Source organism: Scyliorhinus torazame, chromosome 13, assembly GCF_047496885.1.
Source record: "Scyliorhinus torazame isolate Kashiwa2021f chromosome 13, sScyTor2.1, whole genome shotgun sequence".
Classification (NCBI taxonomy): Eukaryota; Metazoa; Chordata; class Chondrichthyes; order Carcharhiniformes; family Scyliorhinidae; genus Scyliorhinus; species Scyliorhinus torazame.
Window position 1 is genome coordinate 151,016,869 of NC_092719.1, and position 18,972 is coordinate 151,035,840.

Sequence of the window (18,972 nt, forward strand, 5' to 3'; positions counted from 1 at the left end):
AAGAAATGGATGGAATAGTGCTGTGACTGACGAGCAGCTTCAACCACACACAGTGGGTGCCGGCAGGTTGGGCGTGTACGGCAAGGCGGGTCCTGTACATGGCCAGTATTCGGAGTACTGTGAGCGCGGTGCAGGCTGGGGGTGTAGACAGGGGGAGCGCGGTGCATGGCGGAGTGAGGGCGTGTTGCAGGGTGAGCGCGGGGCACGCTGGGAATGTGGAGCAGAGTAGCAGGGTGAGCATGGGGCATGCCGGGACAGAGGGGCAAGTCCGGCGCGTTGCAGGGCGGGAGTGCGTGGCAGAGCGGGCGCGGTGCCGGCTGGGCGTGCGGGGCAGGGCGTGAGTGCGGGCAGGATGGGCGCGGTGCAGTCTGGGAGTGCGGGGCAGGGTGGGTGCGGGGCAGTCTGGGAATGCGGGGCAGGCCGAGTGTCCGGGGCAGGGTGCGGTGCGGTCTGGGAATGCGGGGCAGGATGGGCGCGGTGCATGCCGGGGGTGCGGGGCACGGCGGGCGCGGGGCAGGCCGGGATGTGGGGTTGCGAATTCTACTGCTACGTGGAGGTGCTGGAGTGAGGAGCGATCGGGGAACGTCGGATCCGCCACATCCCAGGCCCGTTTCTCCTAAAGATCGCGATAGTGAGCTAGGGAGCTCGGGCCAGGCACTGATTGAGCGGCGAAGGCTGTAGGATACAGAGAGACAATCAGCTGAGGCCCCGGCCCTGTATTTTGACGAGGCCTCGGCGGCTGGAGGCTGTCCCCAGGATGAGCTGGTTCAATGCCTCACATCTATCGAGCTTCGCTAAACAGGCGCTGTCTCAGGCTCAGAAATCCATCGACAGAGTCTTAGACATCCAGGAAGATGAGGGGGTCGCCTGGGCTGACAGTATAACGCCGGGATATGAGGAAGGTACAGTCTCCCAAGCAGCGGCGCTCCGAAAGCTTGTGATTTCAAATAAACCTGTTCGAATTTAACCTGGTGTTGTGAGACTTCCTAGCTGAGGGAGGGAGGGAGTGAGTGAGGGAGGAGGGAAGGAGAGAGCGAGGAAGGGAGGGAGAGAGCGAGGAAGGGAGGGAGAGAGAGAGAGGAAGGAGTGAGGGAAGGGGTGAGGTAGTGAGGGGGAAGAGTGTGGCAGCAAGTGTGACAGACAGAGTTGTCCTAACATTGAGCTCAGTCTCAGTTAATGGTCACTCACGTGCAGTCTAAGTAGTCAGTTATATTATTTTTCTTTTTATCTGCCCTGTTAATGATTTTGTCATCTTCCTGTTTTCCCCATGTCAATAATTAGAGGGAGTTGTACTTACTTTGACATTGTAGTTGTGACGTCATTTTCTGTGAATTATTTTTAATCATCAGGCATTATGTAAATAGTTTAACCCGTTCCAGCGATTGCTTTTCACTGTTCATTTAAATGCATCATCAGCAGGCTGTTAATATGCCTGTAAATGGATCGCAGCATGATTAAATTGTAGAGTGGTTCTCTCGAAAGCCCTGCAAATGTCTTCTCTTCAGGTGATTGTCCAATTCCCTAAAAAAAACCTAAAAGCCACCATTACACTTTCAGGTAGTGTATTTAGGGCAGCACAGTAGCATTGTGGATAGCACAATTGCTTCACAGCTCCAGGGTCACAGGTTCAATTCCGGCTTGGGTCACTGTCTGTGCGGAGTCTGCACATCCTCCCTGTGTGTGCGTGGGTTTCCTCCGGGTGTTCCAGTTTCCTCCCACATTCCAACGATGCGCAGGTTAGGTGGATTGGCCATGATAAATTGCCCTTAGTGTCCAAAATTGCCCTTAGTGTTGGGTGGGGTTACTGGGTTATGGGGATAGGGTGGCGGTGTTGACCTTGGGTAGGGTGCTCTTTCCAAGAGCCAGTGCAGACTCGATGGGCTGAATGGCCTCCTTCGGCACTGTAAATTCTATGATAAATTCCAGACCCCCAAACCACAAACTGCACAAAAAGCTTTTTCCCTCATATTGCTGTTGGTTTTAAGGTTTTGACCAAGAGATGCAAGGGGAAAGGTGTGAGGCAGAACTTTTTACACAGCAAGAGTCCTTGCTGTGACTTTGTCCTGGCTGCCTATGAGGGTTGTGGAAGCAAAAACAATGACTGATGAAAAAAGAAAATTGAATGGATACATGACAGAAATAAACTTGCAGGGTTATGGCGATGGAGCAGACAAATGGGACTGATTGCATTGTCCTATAAAGAGCCAACATGGACTTGATGGGCCAAATGGCCTCCTCCTGAGCAATTATGACTTTATGGTTCTTTTGGCAAAAATCGTATATCCTCGTCTTCTGTTTCTCCCCACCCCCGGCCAGTGGGTAGTTTCTTGCTATCTACTCCTTTTACACACCTCTTGATTTCAAACACTATCAAATCTCACCTCTACCTTCTTTTTAAGGAGTACAAGCAGTCTATCCATGTAACTGAAATCTTTCAGCCTTGGAACCATTCTTGTAAATCTTTTCCGCACCCGAGCTAAACCCTATATGTATAATAATACATATGACTTGTAAAATCATGTATGTAAAGTTGGAAAAATTATTTTTGGTGAAGCATCTGTTGTATAAAAGTTATTTACATTTTGCATTGCCTCAAGCACAGCTGTACAGTTAAAACCTTGATGAAGAAGAAGAATTGCAGGCAGTGTTTTGACAGAATGTATACTTGTAGAGTACTGTCCAGTTGTGGAGCTTTGCCAGACTGTGTCCTCAGGAATTGGGTAACTTGGCCCTTTCAAATGCAAATAGATTCATTTTTAACCTCCTGCGATTATTTGAAAGTAAGAAAAACCCATTTGACAGTATTTATTAGGGTCAGTGGGTGCAATTTGAACCTAACGTTTAAGAGCTCCTTCACATTGATATGAAATTCACAGAGATGAACAGTTTCAGTTTTAGACCTGCGGTTGGTGCGATCATCAGGATCCCACACTCGGTAAGAATTGTGTGCTCTATTTCTTTAACAGAATGTACAGAATTGACATTTTCCCTTGATGTTTCATTCATTTCCCTTTCTTTTAAACAGTATTTTTATTGGTTATTTACCCTTGACTGGTAACAACATTGTTACACCAGTATTTACACGCACATGAGGCACAAAATAAAAAAGAAAGGTTTCAATTGAGCATGTACCATTCAGAGTAAGATGGGAATTGGGAAATGTGTGCAGGTTTGGAGGGGCCTGTTTGTTTTGGGTCCCCGGTGGTTGGGCGCCCGTTCACCCTGTTCCTCTATTTTTGTGTGGCTCCCTAGTGTTAAAATATGCCTGGGGCTTGTTTGCGGTCACCCAGGTGTGCCCTCCTAGCTGTTGTTTTGGACATCCACCCTGGGCTTTCTCCTCTCTCTCCAATGCCCATTTGGTCCACTAGCCCTGCCTCTCCTGTGTCCTGAGTTGTTTCTTCCCCTCCTCTTTCTCTGATTCTTCCTCTTCTCCCCCTCCCCCCACCCACCTTGCTCACTCCCCTGCTTCCTCCTCTTCACCCTCCTTCTACTTTTCCTTCTTTGTCTATTTTAGTACCCCCCCCCCCCCCCCCCCCCCCCCCCACTTCCTCTATTGGTTGTTGGCTACGAACAGGTCCTCAAATAGGTTGGTGAATTGCTTCCAGGTATTTTGGAAGCCCACTTCTCATCCTCTGATGCTGAATTTTGTTTTTTTCAATTTGAGGAACTTGGCTCGGCCAGACAGCCAGTCCCCGGCTTTACGTGGTGCTGTTGATCTCCAGTCGAGCAGGATTCTTCGGTGGGCGCTCAGGGAGGTAAAGACTAGGGGTCTGCCCCTCTCCTATAAAGAGCTCTGGCTGTTCTGATACCCCGAAGACCGCCACTTTCGGGTTAGGCTCTACCCTCACTCCCACAACCTTGGGCATGGCCTCGAAAAAGGTGGTCCATACCCGACAAGTCTGGCACATGATCAGAACATGTGGGTGTGGTTGGCTTGGCCTCCCTGGCACCGTTGACATTTGTTCTCCTCTGGGAAGAACCCGCTCATGCGTATTCTAATCAAGTGCGCCCTGTGCACTAACGTGAACTGCACTAGGTTCAGTCCTGCGTATGAGGAAGTGAAGTTTGCCCTGTGCAGTGCCTCAATCCAGAGTCGTCCTCCAATGTCTAGTCCTCTATCCCCCCCACCCCGCCCCATTTTTGTCTTGTTTCGTCCCGTGGTGACCTTATTTCCTCCAGTAGTTGTCTGTACGTGTCGGGGCAGTTACCGTCGAACGCGGCCAGACGTCTGTCCAACAGGGCATTAATTTGCCTCTTGTGAAGTGCATTTGAAAATACAGTTGACAATTGCAGATGTGCTTTTAAAACATTAAAAAAATGTGACCAGTGTAAAGCTGAGCATTAACTTTTCACAAAGTGCAACTTCACTGCTCCAAGCGCTCAGAGTGATTTTTTTTCTGTTTTGAGAACACAATCTGATAAGTGTACAACCTCTTCCTCCATGACCTGCCCTCGGTGGGACTGTGTATGATGACGTTATAATTTAATATTTTATGTATTTTTTTTAAAATTTAGAGTATCCAATTCATTTTTTCCAATTTAAGGGGCAATTTAGCATGGCCAATCCACCTACCCTGCACATCTTTGGGTTGTGGGGGCGAAACCCACGCAGACACGGGGGGAATGTGCAAACTCCACACGGACAGTGACCTAGAGCCGGGATCGAACCTGGGACCCCGGCGCCATGTGGCAGCAGGGCTAACCCACTGCGCCACCATGCTGCCCTATATTTTATGTACTTTTAAAACATTTAAAGAAAAACGTTCAATCAAGCACAATTAGAATGGGACTCAAACAAAGAGTTCCTATGTAGGTGCAGCTATGCTTGTTTTATTGGTTCTTTGCTGCTCTAATTTAAAATGCCAGGAATATTTCTGACAAAATGTTTGAATTAGAGGCAAATGCAGCATCAGAAATACGCAAACTTTAAAAAAAAATATACATTTCATTCAAATTTTTTTCGGCCAAACAAGACAGTACAAAAATGTTTCCGTTTTTACAACAATAAAACAATATAAATAATAGTGACCGTTTTTTAACAAATAAATAAATAATATATAAACCAAATGGCAACTGCCATTGAAATATACATATCCAAGTAAAAATATCCATACAAAAACACCCCTGAGGACCCACCCGAGCCCCCCCCCCCCGGGTTGCTGCTGCTACTGTCCCAGTTTCTTTATCGTTCTGCGAGATAGTCAATGAACGGTTGCCACCGCCTGGTGGACCCTTGAGCCGAACCCCTTAGTGCGAACTTTATCCGTTCCAGTTTTATAAACCCTGCCATGTCGTTTATCCAGGCATCCACGCCCGGGGGTTTAGCTTCCTTCCACATTAACAATATCCTTCGCCGGGCTACTAGGGACGCAAAGGCCAAAACATCAGCCTCTCTCGCCTCCTGCACTCCCGGCTCTTCCGCAACCCCGAATATAGCCAACCCCCAGCTTGGCTCGACCCGGACCCCCACCACCTTCGAAAGCACATTTGCCACCCCCACCCAGAACCCATGCAGTGCTGAGCATGTCCAAAACATGTGGGTGTGGTTCGCTGGGCTTCTCGCGCATCTCCCGCATCTATCCTCTACCCCGAAGAATTTACTGAGCCTTGCTCCGGTCATGTGCGCCCTGTGCAAGACCTTGAATTGTATCAGGCTAAGCCTGGCACACGAGGACGAAGAGTTTACCCTGCGTAGGGCATCTGTCCACAGCCCTCTTCGATCTCTTCCCCTAGCTCTTCTTCCCATTTTCCCTTCAGCTCATCCACCATGATCTCCCCCTCGTCTCTCATTTCCCTGTATATATCTGACACCCTACCATCCCCCACCCATGTCCCCGAAATCACTCTAAACTGAATCTCCTGCGTCGGGAGCTGCGGAAATTCCCTCACCTGTTGCCTCGCAAAAGCCCTCAATTGCATATACCGAAATGCATTCCCCTGGGGCAACCCGTATTTTTCTGTCAGCGCTCCCAGACTCGCAAACGTCCCGTCTGGGAACAGATCCCTCAGTTGCACAATCCCTGCTCTCTGCCATGTTCTAAATCCCCCATCTATTCTCCCCGGGACAAACCTATGATTATTCCTTATTGGGGACCGCACCGAGGCACCCGCCATTCCCTTATGCCGTCTCCACTGCCCCCAAATTTTCAGCGTTGCCACCACCACTGGACTTGTGGTGTATTTCTTCGGGGAGAACGGCAACGGCGCCATCGCCAATGCTTGTAGGCTGGTTCCTTTACAGGACGCCATTTCCAGTCTCTTCCACGCCGCTCCCTCCCCTTCTCCCATCCACTTACACACCATTGAGATATTGGCGGCCCAATAATAATCACTTAAGCTCGGCAGTGCCAGTCCCCCCCTATCCCTGCTACGCTGCAAAAACCCCCTCCTCACTCTCGGGGTCTTCCCAGCCCACACAAAGCTCATAACACTCTTCTCAATTTTTAAAAAAAAAAAGCCCTCGTAACCATCACCGGGAGGCATTGCAACACAAAAAGAAATCTTGGGAGGAGTACCATTTTGATCGCCTGCACCCTACCCACCAGTGACAGGGACACCATGTCCCATCTCTTAAAATCCTTCTCCATCTGTTTCACCAATCGTGTTAAATTAAGCCTATGTAGGGTTCCCCAGCTCCTGGCTATCTGGATCCCTAAGTACCGGAAATCTCTTATTACCCTCCTCAGCGGTAAATCATCTATTCCCCTGCTCTGCTCCCCCGGATGCACCACAAACAACTCACTCTTCCCCATATTCAATTTGTACCCCGAAAATTCCCCAAACTCCCTGAGTGTCCGCATTATCTCAGGCATCCCCTCCACTGGGTCCGCAACATACAGCAATAGATCATCTGCATATAATGATACCCGGTGTTCTTCTTCTCCCCTGAGTACTCCCCTCCACTTCCTAGACCCCTCAGTGTTATGGCCAGCAGCTCAATTGCCAATGCAAACAGTAACGGGGACAGGGGACACCCCTGTCTTGTCCCTCTATAAAGACGGAAGTAGTCGGACCTCTGCCTGTTCGTGATCACACTTGCCACCGGGGCCCTATAAAGCAGCTGTACCCATCCAATAAACCCCTCTCCAAAACCAAATCTCCTCAACACTTCCCATAAGTAGTCCCACTCCACTCTGTCAAATGCTTTCTCAGCTTCCATCGCCACCACTATCTCCGCCTCCCCTTCCGGCGGGGGCATCATCATTACCCCTAGCAGCCTCCGTATATTCGTGTTCAGCTGTCTCCCCTTAACGAACCCAGTTTGATCCTTGTGGACCACCCCTGGGACACAATCTTCTATCCTTGTCGCCATCACCTTGGCCAGGAGCTTAGCATCCACGTTCAGGAGGGAAATAGGCCTGTAAGACCCGCACTGCAGCGGGTCTTTTTCCTTCTTTAAGAGTAACAATATCGTCGCCTCCGACATAGTCGGGGGCAACTGCCCCCTTTCCCTGGCCTCATTAAAGGTTCTCGTCAAAAGCGGGGCCAGTAGGTCCATAGAAATACGCAAACTTAACTGACAAGATGGAATGAATTAAATACTGAGCATTTCAGATGTTCCCGGCTGTTTACGAAAGACGAGAGAAACTATGGTTATGCATTTAGAGAAAAAAATGAGAGATTTAGGAGCGTGAAGTAATATCTTGGGAAAAGGACAAAATAGAAAGTTGTGAACTGTAAGTAACGCTATGGGAAATTAACTAATAAGGAGGCAGAGTTAATATTGAAATAACGGCTGATTTTAATGAGCCATTATTACTATAAACATTATTACTATAAACTGAGAATTCATTAATGGAAGCGAGGCAGTAGAATCAGAACTAGGTGGTGCAGTGTCGCCTTTTGACTCTTGTGTGTCAAGGATTCTACTGTGGATAATTCGTATCTAAATCTGACACTTATTCATCAGGTTTCATCCATAAAATTGAGTGGAATGAACTAAAAGGAATTGCCTAGGAAACAATCCTGCGTGAAATCAAAACTGAAAATGCTGGAAATACACAGCGGGTCAGGCAGTATCTGTGAAGAGAAACAGAGTTGATCTGATCTAATGACAGGTGAATGGAAACGGTAATTTTGTGCCTGACCTGCTGAGTATTTCTAGCAAATTCTGTTATTTCAAATTTCAAAGCAATCACAATATCTTACTCTTGTACTTGCTGTGCATGCTATTCCAGTTGAGAAAACACAGTACTTTTAAATCAATGCAATTCGGGCATCTGCCCCGGAATTATCTATAAACAAAATCAACAGCCTGTAAAATGGATGGATAGGTAAATTATTATGGGATTAAAAAAATAAAAATTGGTTATACACACATGCCTGGAGTTTCATGTATGCTGAACTTCGAAAAAGTTCAAGATCAAAATTAACTTTTCAGCATGTCCATTCTAGTTTGAGGGAAAGTTTATAAAAAGTTGCTTTAGGTCAGAATTAATGGTATAGTACATTTCACAGATCATGTGCGATTAGAGTAATGTAAGTTTGATTGGGGGATGCACTGTTTATACTGAATAATCTGCCCATATGTGCTGCAGTGCCATTAGTTTCAGCCGTCCACTTTTCACCAATTTCAAAGTTCAATTGTTCCATTTCACTGATCTTACAGTCATGAAGAATAGCACAAAATATTTCCAAATGGTTAACATCACTCTTTCCCCCCCCCTCTCACCCCTCAAAACAATTCATCCAACAGTCGCACCTTTTGCACTGTTGTTCAATCTTGAAAAGCTAGAAGTGCTCCAGACCATCGTATTGCCGCGGCACAGTTTCCTGGGTTTTATTTCTCATTTCCAGCAGCTGCAGCATTTTGCTTTCAGTTTATTGGGATGTGGGACCCACCCTGATGACCTAACCTGATCATATCCTATTCTCAATTCATCTGCTGAATAGATGGCAGGATTTTGTTTTGGAGAGATACACTTTATTCGTAAAATGTCTGAAGGAACATTAGAAACATTTCAAAGTAGCTATCACAGTGCAATAATATTCAAGCATTCTACACCGATCATCTTGCACTCTTGAGGTGCTCCAACACAATCAAAAGAACATTGCAGACATTTCAAAATGGTCATTACAAAAAGTGCGTTGACATTTACATGGATCAAGTTACACTCCATGCTGAAGGATGCACCAAAGCTTGGGCGGCCGCCTTAGAGGTGCAATGGGGAACGTTGCTGTCTAAGATCTTTCACCCATAGCGCACGGAGGGGAGGAGAATTGTGTAGAACCCCCTCCGGCTGTATGACACACATTGAATGCTTACAGTGAATATTACATGTACCACAATTGTATGGAAGAACCTCATTGCAACCTAATCTATGTAGACAACTTAAAATATCATTGCACCATTTGTAATGACCATTTTGAAATGTCTGTGATGTTTCTTTGACTGTATTGAAGCACCTCAGAGTGCAACATGATGTATGTAGAGAACCTGAATATTATTATTTTTAAAAAAATAATAAATTTAGAGTACCCAATTCATTTTTTCCAATTAAGGGGCAATTTAGCGTGGCCAATCCACCTAGCCTGCACATCTTTGGGTTGTGGGGGCGAAACCCACGCAAACAAGGGGAGAACATGCAAGCTCCACACGGACAGTGACCCAGAACCGGGATCGAACCTGGGACCTCAGCGCCGTGAGGCAACAGGGCTAACCCACTGCGCCACCATGCTGCCCATGAGAACCTGAATATTATTATACTTTGCGTGATAGCCACTTTGAAATGTTTGTAATGTTCTTTCAGATACTTTGCAAATAAAATGTATGTTTGCACAACTTTCCTATAACTCGTGTTGCAATCAGAAATACATCAATACAGTAAAAAAAATTACATATAATTCAAAATGGTTATTGCAAATGGTATTTTTGTTTACAAAGATCAGGCTACACTCTGAGATGATTCAATACAATTGTGATCTGTGGTTCAATACAATTACATGTAGCCCTGGGCTTTGGAATGTGCCAGTCTGCAACACTTGGTTGGGGACAACTCTTTGCACTGGAAGACCAAAAGGTTTCGGGCAAACCAAAGATACCGGGCTGGATTCTCCGGTCCCCCAGCTGTGTGTTTCTCGGCGGTGCACCGTTCGCTAGCACCGGGATTCTATACTCCTGCCGCTTGTCAGTGGGATTTCCCATTGAAGCCAGCCCACACTGGCGGGAAACTAAGGGGGTGGGGGGGATGCGCTGTCGACGGGAATAGGAAATCCCAATGGCCAGAGAATTCTGGACATCATTTCCTCATACATTCCCACAGCAGAATGGGGAGTGTTGTAACAGTTTACAACTACATACATTTCCTAGTTACCTTATAGTTGCTGTGACAGAGGTTAGGGAGTAACATTGGAAAAATAATCTAAGGAGCCCTAACTTTCCATCAACCCCACACACAACTCCCAATTAATAAAGCCGAAACCACCCTTTTGAATGTTGACAGTATTTATATACCTTTGGCACTTGAACACCACTCAAACAGTTCGGTCAATCTGAGTGGACTGGTGTACGACCATATTTGTCAAACATAATCTGCATATTTTCAATAATTGAAATTATATTGAATTTATTGTGAATGCCGCATGATGGAATGGTTACATCAAAGAAGGAGACTATTTGGCATGTTGTGTCTGTTCTATCCTTTTTTAAAATTACTTTATCAGAGTTGCAAAGCCAGAACCCAGAGTGTGGACAGGGTCAAACCCCTAATCCAGCTCCTTGCCTGCTCCAAAAACCAATTCAAATTTAATTGAATTCATGGCCCCCATAAGCGAGACATACCCGATCCAGGCATGACACCTGACCTCACGCTCATCTTAGCCAAAAGGCCAAAAAGCAATGTCTGTTCTGTCCTTCTGAAGGAGCAATTCACCTAGTCCCATTCCCCCGCTATTTCCTTTTAGCCCTGCAACTTTTTGCTTTTCAGATAATGATGCAATTTGAAAACTTCAGTTGATCCTGCCTCCACCGCACTGAACCACTCACAAATCTTTACTGCACCCTTTATAACACCTTCATATCCTTCTTAAAGTGTGGTGCCCAGAACAGGACACAATACTCCAGTTGAGGCCAAACTGTTATTTTTTTTGCAGGTTTATTATAACTCCCTTGCCTTTGTACTCTTTGCCTATTGACAAAAGGCCCAGGATGCCATACGGGCAAATCAAATGGTCCTTATTTATTTAGGCATTACCATTTTATGACCTCACACACAGCTGCAACTATTCACTTATTCAACTAGATGGGATCCCCAAATGCACTGATGTACTGTCGGGAATTCTCATTATACTGACTTTCACTGGCCAATGCCATTGACATCCATCAATTATTGAAATGTAAGTAAACCGTGGGGCAAACTCAGTTGAAAACCAAAAGACTCTATAGTTTTTATTTATTTAAATTATTTTTATTCAAATTTTTTATCAAAGCATAATTTTTTGCATATGCTTTCCTAGAAAGTCGAGGAACGGCTGCTGCCTCCGAGAGAACCCCGTCATGGACCCTCTCAAGGCAAACTTTATTTTCTCGAGTCTGAGAAACCCAGCCATGTCACCAATCCAGGTCTCCACACTCGGGGGGGCTTCGAGTTCCTACCAGGGAGGCAAAGGCCAATACGTCGGCCTCTTTCACTTCCTGAACTCCCGGATCATCTGACACACCAAAGATCGCTATCTCTGGACTCGGCACCACCCGCGTGTCCGAGATCTTGGACATTGCCTTCGCAAATCCCTGCCAGAATCCCTTAAGAGCCGGGCATGCCCAGAACATATGGACATGACCTGCAGAGCTTCCTGCACACCTCGCACATTTATCCTCAATCCCAAAGACCTTGCTCATCCTGGTTGCCGTCATGTGTGCCTGGTGGACCACCTTAAACTGGATTAAGCTAAGCCTGGCACATGATGAAGAGGAATTGACCCTGTTTAGGGCGTCTGCCCACAGGCCCGCATCCAGCTCCCCACCTAGCTCCTCCTCCCATTTGCCCTTAAGCTCCTCCACTGGGGCTTCCTCCGCCTCCTGAAGTTCCCGGTAGATGTCCCCACCTGTATGGTTTTTATTACCCGTATCTTGAAAAATATAAACAAGATTCTGGTATCATCCATCAGAAGTGAATGACATTCAGTAGGCAGTGTAAATTCCTGTAAATTGTTGAATGGCGCTCCTCGTGTGTCATTAAAGGCTGCCAAAATAAGTGGGTCCAGTGAGAAAAAAACTTTAAATGCCGAAAGTAAACTCCTGCTGATTCACAGAGCCCCAATTGTGAGTTCAGATAACAGTTTCTAAACTAGAAAGCAGAGTCTTGAAGGAAAAATGCAATTTGGTATTTCTTGAATTCTGCTTGATAGCAGCTATAATCAAAATTTAAATATGATCCTGAGAAGCTGTTATAAGTCAAGGATAATTTATAATAACGCACTAGCCAGGCCTGTTAACTTACCAGCAGCTGTCAGAAGTAATTTATGCTCATGGCTCCATCAGTTTAATCAGTATATTACCCATGTTCCCATCAATCATGTTGTTTAAAGTTATTAGTATTCTGTTCTACCTTCTGCCTAGTTTCTCAGCATGTTTATTTGTCGATGGTTGAGCCATGCAGTTCAGGAAAGTATATCGACCTATTGATTGATTCCTGACATCTGGGCTGGAATTCTCTGACAGTTCACAGGCAGTGGGATTCGCTGCTCCTGCCGGCAGCGCACCCCCACCTACTGGTTTCCCAGTGGTGAGGGGTAGCTTCACTGAGAATTCCCATTGACAGCGGTGGGAGCAGAGAATGCCGCTGCCAGCAAACAGCGTGCCGCCTCCTGCCATCAAGAAACACGTGGCTGGGAGGCCGGAGGATCCTGCTCCTGATCTCAGTTATAATGACAGTAACCCCAAGTGCAGTGCAATGTTACAGAAGAGAGGAAGATCAACTAGGGTTCATTAGAATTCCTACAGTGCAGAAGGAGGCAATTCAGCCCATTAGGTCTGCACCAACCCTTCGAAAGAACACTCTATCCATGTCCATTCCACCTTATCCCTTTAACCCAAGAACCTAACCTGCACATCCCTGGACACTTAAGGGGCCATTTATCATGGCTAATCCACCTAACTCGCACATCTTTGGACTGTGGGAGGAAACAGGAGCACCCAGAGGAAACCCATGCAGACACTGGGAAAAGTACAAACTCCACACAGACAGTGACCCGAGGCCAGAATTGAACCCAGGTCCTTGGCGCTGTAAGGCATCAGTGCTAATCACAGTTCCACCCGTGTTCTTCCTGATCATTATTCGGTGACCCCTGGTGGAATAGCCAGGTAGTTTAGACTAAAGTTACCTTGTTGCTGTCAAGACTCTTAAGAATAGAAATATAGAAAATAGGTGCAGGAGTAGGCCATTCGGCCCATCGAGCCTGCACTACCATTCAATATGATCATGGCTGATCATGCAAATTCAATATCCAGCTCCCTCTTGAATATACAGTAGCATGGTGGTTAGCACAATTGCTTCACAGCTCCAGGGTCCCAGGTTCGATTCCCGGCTTGGGTCACTGTCTGTGCGGAGTCTGCACGTTCTCCCCGTGTGTGCGTGGGTTTCCTCCGGGTGCTCCGGTTTCCTCCCACAGTCCAAAGATGTGCAGGTTAGGTGGATTGGCCATGCTAAATTGCCCTTTGTGTCTAAAATTGCCCTTAGAGTTGGGTGGGGTTATGGGGATAGGGTGGAGGTGTGGACCTTGGGTAGGTTGCTCTTTCCAAGAGCCGGTGCAGACTCGATGAGCCGAATGGCCTCCTTCTGCACTGTATGATTCTATGATATCCAACAAACTGGCCCCAACAGCTTTCTGTGGTAGAGAATTCCACAAGTTCACAACTCTGAGAGAAAAAGTTCTTCCTCATCCCAGTCCTGAATGACTTGCCCCGTATTCTTAGGCTGCAGGTCTGGACGTCCCCAGCATCGGGAACATTCTTCCCGCATCTAGCCGTCCCATCAGGATTTTATATGTTTCCATGAGATCACCTTTCATTCTTCTAAACTCCAGTGAATACAAGGCCAGTCGATCTAGTCTTTCTTCATATGTCAGTCGTGCCATCCCAGGAATTAGTCTGGTCAACCGTCGCTGGACACCCTCAATAGCAAGAATGTCCTTCCTCAAACTAGGAGACCAAAACTAATAATAATAATCGCTTATTGTCACGAGTAGGCTTCAATGAAGTTACTGTGAAAAGCCCCTAGTCGCCACATTCCGGCACTTGTTCGGGGAGGCCGGTACGGAAATTGAACCCGCGCTGTTGGCATTGTTCTGCATTACAAGCCAGCTATTTAGCCCACGGTGCTAAATCAGCCCCAGGTGCACACAATATTTAAGGTGTGGCCTCACCAAACCCTATATAACTTTGACAAAGGGTCATCTGGACTTGAAATGTTAGCTCTTTTCTCTCCCTACAGATGCTGAGATTTTTCAGCATTTTCTTTTTGGGTCCTAGCAAGGCATCCCTACTCCTATACTCAAATCCTCTTGCTATGAAGGCCAGCATGTCATTAGCTTTCCTCACCGCCTGCTGTACCTGCATGCCAACCTTCACTGACTGTTCCACCACGACACCCAGGTCTCGTTGCACTTTTCCTAAACTGTCACCTTTCGGATAATAATCTGCCTCCCTGTTTTTGCACCAAAGTGGATAACCTCACATTTACCCACATTATATTGCATCAGCCAGCCTGTCCAATTCACCCTGAGCCTCTTTGCATCCTCCTCACAGCACACTCTGCTACCCAGCTTAGTGTCGTCTGCATATTTGGAGATATTACATGCAACGATAGTTGCTTTTTTAAAGTACTGGAGAAGGATTGGTGTTTGTTGAAATTGTCCCAACATGGGGCTTCTGTTTTTAAAAAAATTTAGAGTACACAATTATTTTTTTCCAATTAAGGGGCAATTTAGTGTTGCCAATCTACCTAACCTGTACATCTTTGAGTTGTGGGGGTGAAACCCACGCAGACATGAGAAGAATGTGCAAATTCCACATGGACAGTGACCCGGGACCAGGATCGAACCTGGGTCCTCAGTGCCATAGGCAGCAGTGCTAACCACTGCGCTACCGTGCCGCCCCATGGGGCTTCTGTTTTAAGAATTAGTGTTAAATGTGGCTGAGTAGTTATTAGATGTCTGAGTCGGGGGTTTGTTTGCTTTTGAGTTTGTCAGGCGTGTCATAATGAAGGGAATTTTTAAAATACATTTTGTTATATTTGCCAGGCAGATTGATCATTTTTGTATGTTTATATTTTTGGAATGCAGGCTTTGTTGAAAGCTCCTTATACCTATGGTGCTAATGGGCATTAAGCGCCTCAGTGATCATGGCATGATTATTTCTGCAAAGTCAAGGACCGTTCATACAATATTCTTAGACATTTGTAATGTCAACAAAGTATGATAACGTTTTGTCTTGTGGAAATCATCCTGAACCATTGCATAGCATTCTTTCAACTATATATCCAAACATTGCTTTAAAAACAATTGAACAAAAATCAGTTCCAGCTATATTGAAGTTAGCAGACATTTAGAATAACCATGGCTGGGGCGGCACGGTGGCACAGTGCTTAGCACTGCTGCCTCACGGCGCTGAGGACCTGGGTTCGATCCCAGCCCCAGGTTACTGTCCGTGTGGAGTTTGCACATTCTTCCCGTGTCTGTGTGGGTCTCACCCCCACAACGCAAAGATGTACAGGGTAGGATTGGCACGCTAAAATTGCCCCTTAATTGGAAAAATTAAATTAAAATTAAAAAAAAGAAAATATTACAGAATAACCATGGATTAAGAAGTTCGTATGGAGTATGAAATTGCTGTAATCGTAGTATTAGTAGAGCCATTGTGCTGCCCAACCTTTGTGTTTTTAACCCTTCACTGAACATTTTACCCTAAATCCAGACCATGTCCAAGACTGCATTCTTTCAAATGCTTATCTTTTTATACCCCTAACTCTTCTCTAATGAAACCTCAATTTCCTCTTCCACACATTCAGCACCTTGAGGAATGATTTCTAAAAATCTCTCCTGTTCACAAACTTTGGAGGCTAATTTTTAAAAAATAAACTTAAGAGTACCAATTCATTTTTTCCAATTAAGGGCCAATTTAGCGTGACCAATCCACCTATTGTGGGGGCGAAACCCACGCAGACACGGGGAGAATGTGCAAACTCCACACGGACAGTGACCCAGGGCCGGGATCGAACCTGGGACCTCGGCGTCATGAGGCAGCAGTGCTAACCACTGCACCACCGTGCTCGGAGGCCAATATTTTAACTGTTTTGTCCCTGGCATTCTCTCCCATAAGCTCTTCACCTGGTCATCTGCTTTCAAAAGCCGCCTGAGAAAACCTATATAACATGCTTGTACATTACACTTGATGGTCATGTTGATTTCTCCCCTCTATGAAGTGCTCTGATGTACTGTTTGTGCATGCAGAATGCAATATAAATGTAAGTTGTTGAAGAGACAATTAATCTGTCATTGACCCAGACACTAAACCTGCAATTAATAATTCTTCAAACTTTAATGAATGTATATAAGTCATTTTCTCTTGAAAGTTCAATTAAATGGAATGAATGTTCGTTATCTTCACATTGTATTACTTTAAAAAAATATTACAGCAACTCTGCCAGGAAGAAGCTCTTCCATTAGTGAAGGATGGGTTTCCACAGAATGGAGCTCGCCTTCAGAGGACGGTCTGAAACCTCATTCTGCATCTTCACCCACAGCTATTACGACACCGGTTACACGAACTGTGGTAGACGAATCAGTGACCTTCTTCAATGCCTTTTTGAACTCTACAGACACTCCAACTATTGAACAGACTCCAGTTGTTTCTAAACCTCCAACCAAATCTCAGATGCCCAAAGAAGTGGAAGACACATTAACTGTTCATCTTACAGAATCTGTTGAATTAATTGTGCCAGAAAAGGAAAATGTGGCAGAGAAATGTACAATGGGACCCCAAATAGACCTCACAGAATTTAACGCAGCAGATCAACTTAATGATAGCCAGTTGCAAGCTGCAGAAGCTGAATATTCAGAATCTTTTGCAAGTAAGGAGTTGCAGGCTAAGGATGACGTGACATTAATTGGGACAGAAAATGTGACCGTCTCGGAGACTTCTAAAGTAACACAGCCGAATACATTGCCTGCTTTTAGTTCTGAAAGGGTGCTTAAAAATTCAGTAAAAACAGAACAGTTATTGAGTCCACCCAACAGCCCTTCAAAATCCCAAACTCCCCCAGGGAAGGATTTGGTTCTCGAGGCAAAAGAGCAAAAATCAGAGGACAGACAAAGCAATACTCCTTCTCCACCCATTAGTACATTTTCATCAGGAACATCAACCACCAGTGACATTGAGGTATTGGACCATGAGAGTGTCATTAGTGAGAGCTCAGCTAGTTCGAGACAGGAGGCTGTAGATTCAAAGATGATGCAGACTTCCTTTCAGTTGCTATCAACGTCGGCATGTGCTGACTATCATCGCCTGGATGAGTACCAGAAACTTACCGAGAGTAGTGGCTCTTCAGATGCTTTCGAGAGAATTGACACTTTTAGTGTTCAGTCATTAGACAGCCAAAGTGTGAGTGAAATTAATTCGGACGATGAAATGTCAGGTCGGGGATGTAATGTGACAGCCATGCCTCTAACTCCGCCTGCCTGTAATACTTTGCCAGCTGACCAGCTGGTAAAGAATGTTGAAGAGAGCACAAACGACAGTCAAAAAGAAAATGCACTTGATGAGAGTGAAATGGAAGAGAGTGGACGAAGTGCAACACCAGTGAATAGTGAACAACCTGAGATCTTGCCTGTACTTGGTCTGACAGTAATTGAGAACCACAATTCAGAAAGTATAGTAATTAATGGACTGTCGGAAGGAACTGTTAAAGTTGAATGTCTACCCAGTGGTGAATTTGAAAAATGTCAATTACAAGAGGTAAAGTTGTTTACATTATTCATGTAGTGGTCCTCACTGATATTATGAAGCCAATCCTGCACATAAAATTACATTTAAAAAAAATTAAAGTGCCCAATTCCTTTTTTCCCAATTAAAGGGCAATTTTAGCATGGCCAATCCAACTACCCAGCACATCTTTGGGTTGTGTTGTGAGACCCACGCAGACACGGGGATAAAATCAATTTTTTAAATGATTGCAATGTATGTCCATTTCTCCCCAGGATTCAACCTATTTCTTCTTCAAGGCACTACTAAAATATTTTTTTTTCATTCCTTTTTTTTCTTTCTCTGTCATTGAGTTTACAGAACAAAAAGAGGCCCTTGGCCCATTGTGTCTGTGCCGACCATCAAGAACCTAGTTATTCTAATCCCATTTTCCCACCATTAGTCCATAGCCTTGTATGCTATGGCATTTCACATACTCGCCTAAATGCTTCTTAAGTGTTGTGAGGGTTCCTGCCTCTACCACCCTTTCAGGCAGTGAGTTCCACCGTCTGGAAAAAATGTTTTTCCTCAAATCCCCTCTAAATCCCCTGCCCCGTACCTTAAATCCTGGTTATTGACCACTCAAGGGGAAAAGTTCCTTCCTATCTACTCTTTTCTATTTCCCTCATAATTTTGTACAACTCATCTCCACTTTAACACTGGAAAAAAAACAATGATTGTCATTGCTGAAATTAATGTGCTGAGTATTTGTGTCTGCCATTTTTTATATATACTATATATAGGATTTGTTATCTCTTGCATTATACTATAAAATGCCAGAAGAAGGAAACGGTGATGCCAGCATTAGAGTAAATAATGTCCTATTTTCAATGATAAATAGCAGAGAGTATAATGTTTAATAGAGCTCATCTCCCTGTAGAATTTAGGCTGAAATGATTTCTGGGCAGTATAAATCAGAACAAAAAAAACTCTCGAACAGTTAGTTATGGTCACGTGACCAGCAATTTCAGGGAACACTGCACTGTGATTTGTGAACTGGTTTATACAGAAACAAC

At 45.3% G+C, this 18,972-nt stretch overlaps 1 protein-coding gene across 2 annotated transcripts in view; it reads left to right on the forward strand.

Moving 5' to 3' along the window:
- The first annotated feature begins 515 nt into the window (after positions 1–515).
- The window catches only part of tmf1 (TATA element modulatory factor 1), a 75,998-nt gene continuing 57,541 nt past the window's right edge, over positions 516–18,972 (forward strand). Inside the window, exons 1-2 of one of the 2 annotated variants that reach the window (XM_072472288.1) lie at positions 516–902; positions 16,632–17,950. In XM_072472288.1, coding sequence (XP_072328389.1) covers positions 758–902; positions 16,632–17,950 — 1,464 coding nt within the window. In that variant the 5' untranslated portion in view covers positions 516–757. Of the gene's footprint in view, positions 903–1,999; positions 2,936–16,631; positions 17,951–18,972 lie in introns of those variants that run through there. The other variant, XM_072472289.1, reaches the window with a different exon arrangement.